Genomic DNA, 17969 nt, shown 5'->3' on the forward strand with positions numbered 1-17969 from the left:
GCTCTGAGGAATATGTGTACTGCTCTGGTCCCAGTTGCTGAAAAGCAGCTAGGAGACACAGTAAACAGACTCCATAAAAGAGACAAAAAAGCAGATATTCATTTATCTGAAAGACTGACAGGTCACCAGCAGAACAATCTCATTACTAACATGGTCCTATGAAACACTTTGATTTTGGGAGGAAAAAAAAAGCATCATAGTGCACCTTTGTACTGAGGACAAAGTACTAAAGTCATGTTCAGTATATGCTGTTTAGCATCTGACATTTTTCGCATGTAGTATGCCTTTATTAATAAATACTTAATAATTTTCCTTACTCTGTGCCCCCATTTTACAGTGCCTTTTTTTTTTTTTTTTTGATGTTTTTTACCAAACCTCTATCAAATCCAGGATCGAAGCTAATGACCTTAAACATTAAGAAAAATGTAGAATACATATTGAAGTGCAAAGATAACTGCAATTTTAGTAATTTACCCCCTTGCTGGATCAACTGTCAAACCAATTGGTGTGCCAGCTCCCAGAGAGGTACCATCGTTGGTAATCAGAGTTTTTCTGTACATTACTTCACCATGCAGCTTCAGGACCTAAGCAAATATTGAATTAATCAAAGCATGTAATACAGAATTTAAGATACATAACTAAATCAAAGGAAGAAAGTCTAAATCCACCAAGTGATGAAATTGCAGGAAACTTGTTCAAACACTATGAAGGAAAAGCAAGCTGCTTACTACTCTAATATTCTTTCTTCTCTCACATGCACCCTACGAAGAAGCTCTGAACCTGCCTATGGTAATACTGAAGTATCCTTGGTAAAAATAAAAAATAGTAACAAAAAAAACTAATCTTTCAGCCTCCATAATATATTGATGTTGAGCGTTACAGGTTGAAGGCACTGAAAAAGGCTGATTTTACATGTATTATCTTGTATCTGTTTAAATTAGGTAGGTTTTAATTTTAAAGTGCATATTTATATTTTAGGACAAGAAAATTCATGGCAACTTATTCATACTTATCACTAATTACATGTTGCTTACCCTCTATTTCCCTACTCTAAATGGCATTTTCATTTTTCCCATGCTGTCACACTGCTCGCCTCCAGTAAGATACAGAATAGGATACCAGAGCACTGGGGATTGGATCTTACTCCATTCCATGGCTACATTTCTTTACAGTCAGAAGCAGTGCAGAAGGATCTTTGACTTGAAGTGAAAATAACAAGGAAAGTAATAGTAATTACTATATTAGTGAAGTTTATGTGTGAAACAGTAGGAGCCTCCTGACTTGACGAAAAAAAGATCCATACGCAAATAAAGTTCCAAGAATACATCGCTTTTAAAATCTTTTAGCTGTGCACAAATTTAGGTTTTTTTCTCCAAGTGTGCAAATCACTTTTCTTCATACTACCCAAATGTTTTAGAAAAAATAAATCTAATTTCTGATTTTCACTAAAAAACAGCTCTAATTTCAAATTGTATATTTGTAGCAGCAAAATACCGAGGCTCTTAATTTTCACAATTGTACTTATATTTTACCTCAATTGACTGTGTTCCTGGATTACTATAATAAAGGTTTGCAGACATCCAGTCCAATGCTAGGCCAATAGGAGCACCAATAACAGCTGCTGGAGCAAAAACCGTCCTGTTAGATCCATCTGACCTCACTCTGTGAATTTCACCCTTGGAAAAATAACAGAAGTATAAACATCCGGAGCAGTTTCATCAGAAACAAACAAATAAAAGAAAACCTCATTTACTGCAACCATGTGAACAGATACTTTACATTGCAATCTTTTCTGAGAAAAATGAAAATTCAGCAGTAGTAAAGTATTTTTATATACTCAATTCATAAGCATGGTAAAAAAATATAATATACTGTCAAGTGTAACAATATGGCATAAAGAGGAATTATAGTTCATTAACCAAATGAACTATAACGTTCATTATATATATCAAGTATTTATCAAATATTTATTTCTGTGATTCACAGAAATAAAATGGCTATGTAAAATGAGCCTGAACAGTCTATTTTTAAGCTGTATGTAGACACACTACTGTAATTTGTACTCTAATCTCAAAAGATTTATTAACAGGATATCTCAATTAGCCAGCTTGAATAAATCTCAAATTCAGTGCAGGAAAATAGTGCTCTCTACAAGCATAAATACAGAAGAACCAAAATTCTAACTGTAACAGAAGAATCAAAACTAAGATTAACCCTGCAGTTTTCACAAAATTATCTCACAAATTATCACTTGCAGGCTCAATAGTGTTAGCCACATAATGCAGCTACATCATAGACACCTTAGCTGCGTGATACAAAAACAATGACAAAACTCAGAGAGAAGCTACACTGAGATCTGAGTTTTCATCCAGTTGCTTCAGTTTTACAGAAGTTCTGCAGAACAATTGCTTTAGAAAAAACACCCAGGAATCATTAGGTCCATGTATAGTCTTATTCTTATATATTCTTAATAGAGTGCTTATCTGCACTCAGCCTGCCGAGGCTCCTGGCATTTCACTTGCCAGCTGTGTTAATAGATACATAAGCCCATGACCACCTACAAAACTGTTTTACCTCCTGTAAATGTCAGCTGTACCTATCTGCTTGCTGAGACATGTCAAGAATATTTTTTCAAACTGCATGGAGGATCAAATAGATTCCTGAGAATTTATCAACTGCTTTTAAGTTTCCAAGAGTGAAGAGACATACTGCTGAATCATGTTTCCTATCAGATCCATCTCCCTGGCTTCCATAGAGTAATTAAAGAGACTTCTTCAAACAATTATAATGATCTATTAAAAATTATTCTGAACTAGTTTTAAAAAATATTAGCCCTGTATTTGCTGCCTGTGACTCTTCCATCCTTTTCTTCTACTTAAGAAAAGGATGCCTCCGTACTATGTTACTTCATGGAATGCTCAGACTAGAAACTAAATAATGCAAGCATGCAGTTTCATTCTAGTGGTAATTTCATTTTGAAATTTAGTGCCACTGGTTCAATATAATATGTTCATGGCGAACTCTTTCAGCTCTATCTGCAGAGTCAAGTTCTAAGCCAATAGATAGGTAAAAGAGCAGACTACAGCAAAGGACTGAGAGTACAATTCTGTCACTACCATCTGATCTTCATGTCCCTGCAAGGAAGAGCATTAATAAAATATTTTGGTGGACAAATATGAAAACTAACATTCAAATGAGATGGAGTCTCTCTCATATATCCTAGGGAAAAAGTCTTTCATTTTTTTCAGCTATATTTATTAAAATTCCTACCTTTAATGCTAATATATTTAAATCATAAACACTACTTTAAAGTAAGAAGTGTTATTTTAGTGTGTATTCTGAACACAAATACTAACTTACTGGATTTTCAACCCAATAGATCATCTGTTCTGAGTCATCAAAGTCAACATCAACACCATTTTGAACTCCTGCTATTGGAACCATAGCATCATTGGTCTTCTCCTCAGGGTTCAGAGAAATTCCATAAATTATATTATCTCTGACAGCAATAAGGAAAGGGTGTTCAACTGTGAAAACATATAATGTAAGTCAGAGTTAGCTTTCAACACATTTCCTCTGTTAAAAAAATTGCACTGATATATGCCCCAGCTCTATCAAAGGTTCCTTAATGACAACAAAGACAACAAATACTATCTATGATGCTTTGTAAACTATTTACATGCAAGTTTACGTTTGTTTTTTTTACCTCACAAGACTGAGGTTATCAATTGTAATGTTTTAACACTGAATGTTTCAGCATTATGTAATCGCAACGCACATACAAGCAAATTCTGAAAAGGAAGTAAACAGTGTAGGATCATTTATTGCTAGCCAAGGGGAGAAGTACACTCAGCCACAGCTTCTACAAGCAGATTCTTCAGAACTCTAGGAATGAGAGTCAAAACGTGCCTGAGATAGATTGTAACTGCTAAGCAGGAGTCAAAAGAAATGTACAATGTCGCAGAAACAACTGCTGATCATTACAGCATCATTGTGCTTTTCTAAAATTATTCTCCCTACTCTCTAACAGCCAGAACTGTTGTCAAAATTGACAAAAGCTTAGATATCATTCATGCTCAGTCAAAATCAAATTTCAACAAACAGTTGTCTGAAAAAACTTAGCTGTGAAATTCTTGAAGCTTTTACACTTCGATGTTGCTGGTTTTTTTTCTTATGAATGCAGCATGCTAGTGGCTCTTCTACAAAAAGTTTACATGGAACCGCTAAATTCATAACAAATTGTTCCAGTGCATAAAAGACTCTGAGGGTCATTATTCCCTCTCAAATTGTACATAGCATAAAACACTACTGAATCCTACTGAAACATGAATATGCAAGTTCTCTTGTCTAGACTGTTAGTACTTCAGAAATTTAATTGTCTCATTAAAAACAATCATATTTTTCAGAAATTTTTTGCTGATTGCTTCTATCAACATTAACACCTATGGAGATGTTTAACTATTCTTCATTCTTATAATGAGCAATAGAGTAATTTTGCTGAGATACACACACCTGAAATGATAGGCTGGAGAGGGTGACAAGAAGCAAGGACAACACCCCTCCCACATGAGGGGAAACCAAAGGACATGATTTCTTTCAAAGCAAAATACAAACTGAGGGAGAATGTGATAAATCATTTTAAAAATATACACAGAATATATATCAGGAATGAAGAACTACCAATGTTTTTTATCCCAAAAGACAGAAGTGGCATAGGAAATGGACAGAAATGGGAAATAATATACTTGAACTGAAAACAAAATGGCTTCCAGACATCAAAATTGTGAGGTTCATTGAAGTTTAGGAGCAAGAAACCAAATTAATGTCCAGCTGGAGCCTGTCTGTTAAAAAGGAACACCTTATGTGGTGGTACTCAAGGAAGGAAGGAGACCTGATTAATCAAGCAATTCCCTCCTAGATCTGCACCTCCATGTTCTTAAAAGTACAATTCTTTAAAACATGCTTCCAGGCTGAATATTTATAATGCCAAGGACAACACTTTGCCAGAATACTCCTTCACAATTTTAACCGATGCTTTGCTCCTTTCAGATGTAACTGCAAAACATTTAACGTGTTAAGAAAATTTAAAATGTAGCTTTTTCATAGTGCTTAAAAATAAGTATTTCTTCCATTTCTCCCAAATGAAGAAATATCTCTCTTTGAGCTCTTTCCAGAACCTGGCTCCATGCCTTTAGGCCATGTACATTCCATTCCATCCTTCCTAAGTGAAGTCTGCCTGGAATGATCCCAAACTTTGATTTCATGCGTACAGCTCACAGTTCTGAAGCAAGCTTTTTGCTTGGCAGAGGGATGGCTCTGAAAATCTGTCTAGTCTTTTTTTCATGTCTCAAAACTACTGCCCTACCTCGCATGCAGTTCCTGTTGTCAGGAGAAAGCATCCATCCAGAAGGACAAGCACAGGAAAAAAAAAGTGGTCCAGATGATGAAAGCAAGCAGAGGTGGCTACAGGGTGATGATGCACAGGAATTGATACCTGAAAAGAAAAATAAATTTATTAGCAACTGTTAACAATACAAGAAGCTGGAAAGCTATTCAGTGCTACTGAAAATGTCAACTCTGCACTAAATCAGCTTCAGTATTTCCTTGAAATTCAATATCAAGTTATTTACAAGAATCACATGCAATACAATACACTTATAACATAAACTTTACTGTAAAACCAGCAGTATTATCATATTGATCTTTTCATTTTCCTAGCACAAAAATCTGTCAAATTCCTTTTCCAAATTTTGTTAATTGCATCTGAAGGCCTGCAGAACCTTCAGACTTTGATCACAATAACCTTTCTGGATGGGAGGTTTAAACTATTTACTGAAGCTTTTTGGAGAAAATTAAAGAAATAACATGGCTGACTATGCATCATTAAAGGCAGTAGGGACTTAATGTATAATTTCTTGTATCACTTTGAAACCTGAAGTCTGCGAAATAGAAGAGTTAAAAAGTCTTTGATGATTATTATTATTACTAGAAATTAAAATTCAACCATTTAGATTGCTTCCACAAAAATGATGTTAAAAAGAATTTTACAGGAGAAGTCATCCTCATGAAATACAAATCAGACTGCATGAATGAATACCCTTAGCAACTGCTGCAGGTTTTACTCTGAAAGTGCTATATTTGAGGAAATGACAAATTATCCCGGATAGTAAAAAAATAAAAAGAACTGAGAAGAATTCAACAAGATGGCAAGTAAAACAATGATAAACTCAAAACTCAAACTATAAGAAAATAGCTCATTTCTATCTAAAATCTACTTGATGTGAAATCTAATGATTTACAAAATAAGAAGAATGGATGACAGTTAAAAAATCATGCCTTCATTTGCAATATTACAGTGTTGAACTATTTGGTAAGTGCTTTCTTCTTTCTCTGTCCATGTAAAGAAAAACAAAAAAATCTGAAAGGATTTGTTGAAATCCTGAAAGGATTTGATGAAAGAAAATCACAAAATGAAATAATTTAATACAGTAAAGAAAATAAGCCAGTTTCTCCACCAATGGTAGTAATGTTTTTAAGCTCCAGACTATAAATTAAAACTTATTAAATCAGAATTACAATGTATAAATTAACGTTACCCTTTTGTGACTAAATAATTTAACAACAGTCCAAAGTAGCTTTAGCTATGAACATGCTTGAGGAAGGTTTTGTTCAAAAAAAGTGCACACATAGCATAGCACCAGAAATTACTAGCACATTAATAAGATACAAGACTATGCCCTCCCCCATTAGAATTCTTCAGGAAAAAGAAAATGTTAGTCACTGCAATATTTATTTGCAAAAAAAATCCCCAACACAAGATACAGAGCAGAAGAAATCAAAGTCAGTCTTGAATAAATTAAAATCCTTTACTGCATTATTTCGTTAAGTAAAATCAAGCAAGGAATGACAAGAGTAATTTGCCTAAAAGTAAGATATAACTTATATACGTGGAACAAGTCTGTTTGCCACAGAGAAATTTTTAAAATGAAAATATTTTCAAAAATTCTAGAATTTTATGACAAAAACTTCAAAATAAAGAGCAGAAAAGCTGCACATGCTATTTTCCTATTATTCTTTTCGGCTATTCATTATGCTTATATGCTCCCTAGGTCACTTTCCTAAACACTGGACTACTCAGCAGGTTGGAAAGACTGAAAAGATTTTCAGTTTTAAGTCAGTGGCATAAATTATTTTCTTGTTTTAACCCAGACTACTTGTTGACATGACTGATTCCAGAATGCATGACATTACTTTGTGACATATTTTTGTAATCATCAAAGTTGTTTTGCTGAACTTACCATAAGGTTGCTTTACAGGATGAACTGCCACAAGCCCCAAAGGCTGGTGAATGTTATAAATCATAACTGTTTGGTTTCCTCCATGCCATTTATTGGCCCTAATTACTCGGTTAGTATACCGGTCACTCCAGTAGACAAAATCTTCAAAGATAGTTAGAGCATGAGGATGTTGCAAAATCTGTGAGGCAAGAATGTTTATCACTTTAGTTCTGGAGATAGCAAAGCTTGCCCTCTAATAACAGAGCTAAGAAAAAATTTAAAAAAGAAAAAAAGAAAAAAAAAAAAGAAAAGCTGCCATCTCAAAAGCTATTTTTACCAAGTGAGTATGAAATATCATCTACTGCCTGAAAACAAGGCAGCAATTATGAGGGAGCATTTCTTTCTTTTTTTTTTTTTAAAGTATGTACAGTATGAGGAATTAATAAAGCAGTCTATCTGCAAGGCAGAACACAAGCAAACAAAAAATAAAGACCCCAACTGCAGATTTTCATGGGCACAAGAGAAAATGCAATAGTTATCTATTTAGAATAGATCTATTTAGAATAGAATCTGCAAAGACCTTTCAGTTCCAATAAGCTTCCCTATAATTTACCACATTGTTGAAGAAGATGGCTCAATGAAATTTCTGAAGATTGAGGCAAGAAATATTGCACCTGTTTCTAATGCACAAGAATTGCCTACTTAGCCAAAGATAAACGGATCCCAAGGTTCAATTCTTAAAAATACACATTGCTATTCATACCAGCTTATAAGAATAAGTAAACTGTGGTGTTGGTACACAGTCCTGTCAATTGACAGCAGTACGTTGCTTAAAGATATCCTGTCAGAAGTTCTCCCTTCACAACATTCCCAGCAAATAGCAAATCTTAGCAGCAGATCATCCTCTGTTGCTACAGTTATCACTGATAGAAGGTGGCAAGGAGAAGTCCTCCAGTTTTTTATTGTATTAGAGTTACAGCAGTGTCAGATGTCACTTTTAGACTTCACACGTAGACAGAACAAATGAGAATGATCTACAGCATTAAGTCTACACTTCGCTCTAGATTCCACTGAAAATATAGAAGACTGAATGGTTTATGTAATTAATTTTCCAGCGGTAACAAGCAGCTAGAACACTTCACTACTTACTTCACCAGAACATTTTGAACAGAAAGGCTATGATTGTGCAAATACACTGCTGAGCAGTATCAGAAAGGAGACAGAAAAACACTGTTTATCAATTAACGTCTTACCAAATCACTTGCAACCACCTGTCGTCTGTTGTTCCCATTGTAATCACAAAAGTCAATATAATCAAGATAAGCATCAGCAAAATAAAGAAGTTTATTTGGGTAGTCAATGCAGAGTCCATTGGGCCAGTAGATTTTACTGTTAATAATCACTGTTCGCAATTTGCCATCCATACTGGCTTTTTCAATTCGGGGGTTTTGGCCCCAGTCAGTCCAGAACATCACATGAGCACTGAAAAAAAGTAACTAAGAGTTACCAATCTGAAGAAAAAAAAAAGAAAAAAAAAGAAAAAGAAAAAAGCAAGCTGCCTATAAAGCTTAATTAGCCAGAAAGATGTTTAAGAAATGTCCTAACCAATGATACTGAAATCACTCATATCAGCAATATGTTTATTCATGACATTACCATCATTTCTGCTGTAAAAACTTTTGAATGCTTCCTGAGCTATTTTCCTGTGTAAATAAGAACAGTAAAAACTCCATCATCATTACTGTTGACTGCATATGTTGACTGTAAGGCGATTCCGTTTCCTAAACACTAACTTGATGCAGGCTTGTGCTTTCACAGGTACATTGATCGTGCTACCAGAGTTATAACTGAAGAGCTCCACGTGGTTGGCAGTAAGCAGAGCTCAAGACACTGGAGAGTTCGTAGAACAGAAGTCTGCACATGAACAGTTCAAATTAGAAAATTTCACTTACTCTGTTGCTGCTCAAAACAGAAAGGTATTTTTTGTGATGACATTAACACATGATGGCAATTATTTTTCATTTGGGGGTACAAGGGAACCTGTCCTTTGTCAGGTAGAAATAGGGAGGCATACCACCTTATGCTGAACATACACTTATTTGTGGCACACCACTGACTAATGATATACCAAACTTTTAAATTTAATGTTTGTACCTAGCAAGAAGATCTGTTTCTGAGGAAGACAAATATCTTGTTAGAGCAAATCAGATTAACACATTACAAATAATGATCATTTGAAACTAAATATAAAATGAACACTCTAAACACATCATTTAAAAACTGTATTTTCAGTTTTCCACTTGTCACTTATAATTACCATATCATTTGGGCATATCTCAGGTTTGAATATTGTTATCATAAAATATGTATCTTCTCAAAACAAAATAAAAAAATCTTACTCAATTCTGGGATCTAACACTAGTCCCCTTGGGTTTGTTACATTTTCACTAATCAGCACAGTCCTGTGGCTCCCATCCATTTTAGAGACTTCAATTGTTTCCAGAACAAAGTCTGTCCAGTAAAGATTGCGTCCTACCCAATCTACCGCTATACTTTCAGTCACGGTGACACCACTGTCAAACACCTGTTTAACAACAGAAATTTTAAAAAACAAAACAAAACAAAAAAAAACAAGAGAGAGACAGAGAGAGAGAGAGAGAAAAAAAAAACTAATTGTTATCACTTCTCACACTTTATTCCTCTGTAAATACAGAAAACAGGTAACCAAATTTCAACTGTTTTCTAGGCCTTTTATACAGAATGAGCCTCAGAGTGCTTACTAGGCATATACCCACTCTTACTAACTTCAGCCGTACAGAAGAAGTATGCACTTACTATGGGGAAAATCAGTGTATAGTCTAGTGTTACAAAGCTTCCCAAAAACATTCAGGTTCCTTTTTCAAAAAGGTATAGGAAACATTAGCTTAGCATCTACTGAATTGTTTCACTTAGCCTACCACCCTTATTAATACTAGGGGATTTGCCTCTTAAGTGGAGATACAACGTCTTCATTTTCTTTCAACAGTGAAGAGACAAGTGAAACTCAGTGAAACTTACTATTTTTCGGTCAGTCCCATTTTGGTAAGCACTCCAAATTTTATCCTGTGTTGTATCAGACCAAAAGATACGATCTGAGATTGAATCAAAATCAATAGCCACAATATTCCTCCCATCCCTAATGAGAGAATAGATACTGTGTGACTGAGAGGTGATGTTGTCCACAACAATTTGGTTACGACTTGCCACTAGCAAAAGAAGATTCCCAGACTCTGTTAAAGAAAAAGAAATTTAAATAAACCACTTAGCTATCCAACAGTAATTCTGTTAGACAAGTAACAATGAGTAATTGAGTAATTAGACATGGTTTTATAGCATCAAAGTAATTATATCTAGATGCATGAGTTGAAAGGGCAAATTCAAAATCAACTCCCAGGCAAATATATTTTATCATATCTATTCTGTCTATCCTGACACCTTGTGATCTACTCCGGCTTTCTTTTATTCTTCCTCCATCATTTATTCCAACAGACTCTCCTTCCAGACTCACATCGGGACCTTGGTTTCTTAGTTTGCAACTGAGCCAGAACTTACTTCCCTCAGAGTCACTTTCAACTCCCAATCCTGATTGAAACTGCAAAGGTCTCTGTCCCACAAGTTATCCTTCTCAGACTGCAGAACCTGAGGATACCCCTAAACCAGGAACCTTATGGTAACAATGGGTTTATGGTTCCTTTAGCACACTGTGTAAGAGATACAGAACAACAGAGAACTGGGCAGGCTCAGTCTTCCTTGCTCTCCAGAATTAAGACCATAACACAGACATTAAACCCTCATGAAAAGACTGGGTTATAAACACTCTCAATGCACTGAACTTCATAAAAGAGCAGATTTTAACTTATGATTTAGAGGTGCCTGGCACTGCTTTTCTCCAGAATATATATATTTTTTTTTTACCACTGTGGATTTAATAACCCAGGATGTTAATCTAAATATTGTATTTCAACAAAATAATACTTTCCAATTAACCCCGAGTGGCTGTTTTAATACTCAGGATAATCTGCTATGAATGACGGTCAGTAGCTGTTGCATCTCCTCTTTCAAAAGATAACAGTATGAAAATGAAAAAAAAACCAGACACTTTCCAGCACCACTGCCATTTTTAAGGTTGACACCAGTGTTTCTCACCTGCCACTTTACAAATCCTCCCATTGGTTTCCAGAATGTATCCTTCATCACAGTAACATCGAAAAGATCCTCTCTCATTGTAACAGTGCTGACTACAAAAGCCTGGAGGATCACATTCATTAATATCTTCACAGGTCTTAGAATCATTTGCGAGCTGGTATCCAACAGGACAAGTACACTGAGCTCCAAAAGGTCCTTGAATACATTCATGAGTGCAGCCTGCATTATTATCAGAGCAGCTCTCCTGATCTGAAATGGGGTTGGGAAAGGAAATAAGCATATAGTTAACAAAAGCTCTCTGTGCTAAATTTATTACTTTGCTGTTGCATTGTACCAGCCTGAAATTGCTGTTAAAACATGCTGCACAATCATCAGTTATGCATGTGAGAGCAGGTTGAGGCTCTTATGCAAAATACAACATACACAATGCATACGAAGGCAGATAACACAGCATTTACCACTGAGTCCCAGAATTCACTTGCAACAATGTTTTCAAACATACCTAGATTATACAAAATATTTGCTGTACAACTCCAGCACTAAAATCTTGTTAATACACAAAAATTTAAAATCACGTATAATCATACCTGGCTGGGGTTCATCTGAGAATGCGCATTGATTAAAGAAAGAAAGGAAAGAAGGAAGGGAAGAAAGAAAAAGGTTACAATTAAATCAAATAATAATCAACACAAATACAAATAGCTACAAATAGATACAGATAAACTTTGAGATTTTTTTTGTGATTTTTGAAATTAGAAATTTAAAAGAAAGTATTGAAGACTGAATCGTGTTTAATCTGAACGTAAGGCATACCCTTCTTTAGTGAATCTGTTTGAGAAAACAAACCTCATTCCAATATAGTTACATAAAAGCCACTGTAGTCAGTGAAATTCAGCATATAATTCAGAGTGTAAGATTGGATATAGTTAATGAGTTCACCTTAGTCTCCCTTCACTGCAAGGAAGTTCCACTTCATAATTAGTGCTTTAATTACAGTAAGCTTACAATTTCTGCTAGAAATGCTGCTACAATAACAACACATGCTGAATATAACATAGCTGTTCTGTGGATACTCTGCATTTTATGCCTGTAGTCACAGCACACTGTAGGTTATTGCAGATGCTTGAACAGTAACTTACTGCACAGTGGGGATTCATCTGCTCCATTAGGACAATCAGCAGAATTATCACAAACTTTGCTCAGATTCACACAGATACTATGGCCGGGACATTGCCACTGCCAGCTGGGACACCGGAAGGGTTGCGTAGGACAATCTCTCTCATCACTCATATCCCTGCAGTCATTATCACCATCACAGATCCATGCTCGGTAGACACAGTTGCCATTGTCACAGCGGAAAAGGGATGGAGGACAGGTCCTGGCAGGACATCTGTGATGTTCATCTGAGCCATCTGCACAGTCAAGATGGCCATCACATTCCCAGCTAGCAGGAACACAATTGCCATCTGATTGGCACTGGAATTCATCCTGGTGGCACATTCCTGGTGGTCTTGTAGCTAAAACAGTGACATTCAAAAGTTCAGAAACTGGAGATGAAGAGCTACTGTTTTCAGTTCTTGTCTTGCCAAAGTAATTACAACACTATAAAAAGCTCTGCTGCTTTTAAATCGGGCCATAGAATCACAGTCATTCAATATACATGACATTCCAGAATTTGGACAAATTAGCTCCTACTTTATAATACAGTGAATAAAACAATATATGGTTATGCTTTAAACAAGCACACATTGCTATCTATGTATACTGATATCTATGAGCATACCCAACACAAGATGAAATTATTCTCTGAAATAAGTTCTCACCATCTCATATTGAAAAATACTAACTTAAATGTAAATAACATCTCAAGGGAAAAAAATTTAATATAACTCTCACAGAGCAAAAAAATCCAGCTTCCTAGCTGAACAGACTTTTAAGCCTTACTTTTAACCCTTATGGTGCCAAATAAAACAAAACTTGAGAGACAAATGGAATGCAGGCACCACTCTGCCAGAAAGCTACTCTTGAGCTGAAATCTACCGTGTTTGAAATTTTGGCTCACAAGAAGTATTTACAAGCAAGTTTATCTAAAAATAATTTTCAAGTTTGAATGACTGTATTTCAAATTATCTGACATAGGAGATAAACAAAATTTTGCACAGCATCACCTAATAAATCCCTATACTTACGGCAATCGGTCTCGTCTGAGTGATCATTACAGTCAAAAACACCATCACATTGGTAGTAAGAACTGATACACTGGTCTCCACTTACACATTTAAACTCTGTGCCACTGCAATTGTATACTAAAAAAGGAAAAAAGTTAGTTACTTTATTTTCAGAGCTAGACTGAGCCATATTTTTCTACAGGTGCACAAGGCAGCTATGGCACCAGAAGTCCAAGTCCCACTGAAGACTGCAATTTCTATGCGATACAGAAAATGACTTTGAAATCTACAGAAAACTTAGATTTCAGCCCTCTGAAACCACCCAAAAGATCAAAGAGCTTACAATAAATACTAAAACAAGTATCATTAACAGAGCTAATTTATGGATAGGTTTATTGCACCTATCTGCTATCCTAGAGCTCGTAATATGAGGTCACCAAATACCCTTCGGGGCACAACAGTGAGAAACAATAAAGAGGTGGAACAAAGATTGCACTTACTGCAGTCATGCTCATCAGCACCATCTACACAGTCTTTGTCCCCATCACAGACATAGTATGGGTCAATACAGCGATGGTCTGGACACTGAAACTGCCTGGGCTCACAAGTACCTGCGAAAGCTGTTAAGAATGACAGTAATCACAGCCTTGTTTATTTTCTCTCATCTGAAATCAGCATAATACAGAGACAGCATACAAACAATATCTCTAAATTGCAGTCTGCAATGAAGCAGCTAGTAAACATCCAAATGACAAGCACTGCTACGTTAACATCAAGAAATTATTTATTCATATGTAGACTGTGTCTCATGCAAAAGAAACAGTCCATTCCAATTAGTGAGAAATAATGCAAATTGAAGTATATAGAGAAACTGTCTTACTTCACCGCAAAATAATTACAGATACTTCTGGACAAAAACATCAACATTAAATCAGTTGACCACACCATCAGTCATTACTGAAATTGCTCATTAAGCATGTATTTTGAATGTGTGAGATATAGATGCTTTTTGCTGTAAGTTGTAGTGGGTAACATTATGCAGCACCATGATTACAACTCTCACAGCTGCACAGTCTTACTGCTTTTTCATTATTTTTCTTCATTCTACATGGCTCTGGTAGCTCGAAGTAGGTGAGTTTTCAACATCTTACATACTGAAAAACATTAATCCCACTTAGATACTAGAGCTTTCTTCCTAATTTCATTTCTCATTCTTAGACTTGTGCATATAGACATACACAGATGTTCGTTGTTTGTTTGTTTTAAAAAGACAGTTCAGATACTCACTGCAATTCTTTTCATCTGACCCATCACCACAGTCGTTATCAGTATCACACAGCCAGATCCTAGGAATACATCTATTATTGTCACATGTAAACAGGGTCTCAGGGCATGATGTGGGTCCTTGTGTGGGACAACGCAATTCATCACTGCCATCAAAACAGTCATTATGTTTATCACAACGCCAGCGACTTGGAATACACTGTCCACTGGCACAGGTGAAAGCTGATGAGGAACAAGTATTGTCTAAACAAAAAAATAAAAGAGAACACTTATAATGATCTCCAAAATGTACCTTCCCTGCCAGCATGTTAAATATATTTAAATATTTACTATGCTTACAGAATATCTAAATTACACATCACATTCTACAACGCACCTTGCTTAAAATGAAAGTGTCAGTCATGCTGCAAAACTGTTGCAAAAGCAAACTAAATTCTTGTAAGTTTTTTTTTTTTTAAGCTGCATGAATAAAAGCTATAAATTACTAAGACTTCACACCGATCTAAAAAGAAAGCAAGAAAAATCATTCTTCAAGTAACCATTTGTTTTATACCTTCTTTTCCCAAAATAGATTTATTCTACAATATCCTACTAATAAGAAACAGGTTTTATAACTTACTCATACTTCTGTGCATTAAGAGGCACATTTAATTCTTACGTGCTGCTCTCTTGTATGTAATTTGAAAGAATTAACTCTAAAGGGGCACCAAACATGCCACAAGAGCCAAGAACTCTTCAGTACTTTAAGAAATACAGATATTAATTTATTTTCTCCATTTCAGTTGATCAACAAAGTAACTTTTTTTTTTTGCGTTGTTTTACAGTAAAAGCAGGAAATGAATTCATTTAACTTTTAACTCATTTCACTGTGAAAAAGAAGATCTAACAAATAGTTCAGAAGTGCCCAAACATAATGAAAATCTGAAAAAAATCTGTTTAATTCAGCTATTAAATGGAATAAAGGCACTGCTTTAATCTCAGAAGTAGGCTAGGCAATGCACACAGTTTTGTTATTTTTCTTATGGTGCTCTTTTTAAATGCCTTCAACTTTATTAAGACCTTTTGTCCTTCTCCAGGTATTAAAATAAAACAAGAAAGTGATATTTCAATGCCTCTCAAATTTACAAAAAACTAAGAATAAATGTAGACTTTTTCTGTAGAAGAGACATCTTTGTCACTCTTTAAATGAATGTTGAATCCCTTTAGACATTAACATTTTCGTGCATCTTCAACTGTCCAGTGTTGAATTCCCTATGAGTTATCCTGTTACTTTCAAAGTAACTTATCCTCCAAATTGGTCTCAGGATTTATCCACAAATAGAACCCTAAAAAAATCAGATTTTATTCCAAGGAAATCAGACTGACACATCAAACTTTCAGAAATAAAATCACCAAATACTGATAGTAAATTACAGGGAGCACTTACTTAAAGAACCACAATTTTGTTCATCACTGTTATCATGGCAATCATCAATGCCATCACACTGATAGTATCGAGGCACACATCTTCCATTGTTGCAGGAAAACGAGTATGAGCCACACTGCAAAGTTGGTGGCTCATTAGATGGATCTTCAACACACGTCAGTTGATTTGAAGCCAGTTTCATGCCATATGGACAACCACAAACTCTCTGAAAATTTGGTACTGGGAAGCAGAAATGGCTGCAATCTCCATTGGGATTTGTTCCTCTGTTACAGTAGTTAGAGCCTTAAAGAGTGATAGAGAAGATGTATGTGTACACTATTGATAACAGCTTGGAAACTATTAAAAGTGCAGAGTAACTGCAAAAGAATTTAAAAAAAAAAAAAAAAAAAAAAAGATGCTGTAGCAAAATCTGATTCTGCTTACAATGCCAAATAAGGTGAAGTTTACTGGCAATAGCAGTAGTAAGTCAAAAATAAGCCCTTCATTCCATACAGTCTTCAATGACACAAGTGTTAAAGAAAACCAAAAACACCTTACACAATTTTTTCAAAGATTTCTGCTATTTGTTGGCAAATATCTGCAAATGAATACTCTACAGTAAATTTGGACTTTTGTGTCAGCAAGACTGGCATACCTGATGCAGTGTTTGGACACCACATAGGTAGTGAACCTTAGCGTGAGCTTTGATAAGCACACTGGGTGTTTTACCAAGATAACTATAATATCAAATCCTTATTTTAGATCATATAACTGCATATATTTGATGAATAAAAAGAAGAAAAAAAGACTTATGCACAGTGATTACTTTAAGAATAGTATTTTAATTCATATAATTTAATTTAGTTTAATTAGTTTATCCAATCCTTCAAAATAAGTAGTTTTGATTAACTAAAACCTCTACTGGGTAAAGATAAACACAAGACTGGAATTGGTGATAAGGTCACGCAAGATACAGTGAAATAAAAATTCCATTTGTCAAGATTATTAAATAAAGAAACAGATACAGTGGAGAAAAACCATATGCAGTCACAAGTCACTCAAATGTAGAACCTGAGACTGTATGTGTCTGTGCTGTCTCTCTCACACATCACAGTTGTGACTAAAAAAGCCATTTTAAAATTGAGAACGAAACATCTTGAATTAATGTCCCAAAATATCTTCTCTTACTCTGTATTTCATATCTTCCACCTGTACAACAAATGAGCTCACCTATTTGGGAATGTGCATCATATGCTTTAACATGCATAATGTTACTAATGCCCCTCCTAATAATAGTCATTTCTCCTCCATCAGACTTTCTCACTCGAACTATTCCACCAAGTCTCCAGTCAGTGAAATAGGCATAGCCTGTTTTGAAAGACATTTAACAAACAATAGTTACGGTGCAAAATGACATAAGATATCAAGCATCATAAGATAGAACTGCAAGGCATTTCATGTAAATGTAGTATTTTTTCATAATTATTTCCTGAAAAAGACTAACTGACTTCATCATTCACAGCAAAAGTGAAGTTACGGTTACAGACAGATATAACTTAGGAAAAACAAGAAAAAAACCTCTTAGATATTGCTTAATACAAGATATAACAGACTCTAGTGATATTTCAAATTCTAGGACAGTTTTTAAAA

At 35.1% G+C, this 17969-nt stretch overlaps 1 protein-coding gene across 1 annotated transcript in view; it reads right to left on the minus strand.

Annotated features, from left to right (window-relative positions):
- Positions 1-17969, minus strand: part of LRP2 (LDL receptor related protein 2) — a gene marked incomplete at both ends in the record, with an annotated part of 108012 nt that overhangs the window by 46349 nt on the left and 43694 nt on the right. Inside the window, 15 exon segments of the mRNA XM_079538982.1 lie at positions 475-584; positions 1533-1676; positions 3361-3527; positions 5366-5494; positions 7299-7476; positions 8531-8759; positions 9677-9861; positions 10335-10546; positions 11463-11711; positions 12602-12979; positions 13652-13768; positions 14131-14250; positions 14918-15157; positions 16341-16622; positions 17550-17687. Of these exon segments, the coding sequence (XP_079395108.1) occupies positions 475-584; positions 1533-1676; positions 3361-3527; positions 5366-5494; positions 7299-7476; positions 8531-8759; positions 9677-9861; positions 10335-10546; positions 11463-11711; positions 12602-12979; positions 13652-13768; positions 14131-14250; positions 14918-15157; positions 16341-16622; positions 17550-17687 (2878 nt within the window).

The sequence above is a fragment of the Tetrao urogallus genome (genome assembly GCF_951394365.1).
Source record: "Tetrao urogallus genome assembly, chromosome: 8".
Classification (NCBI taxonomy): Eukaryota; Metazoa; Chordata; class Aves; order Galliformes; family Phasianidae; genus Tetrao; species Tetrao urogallus.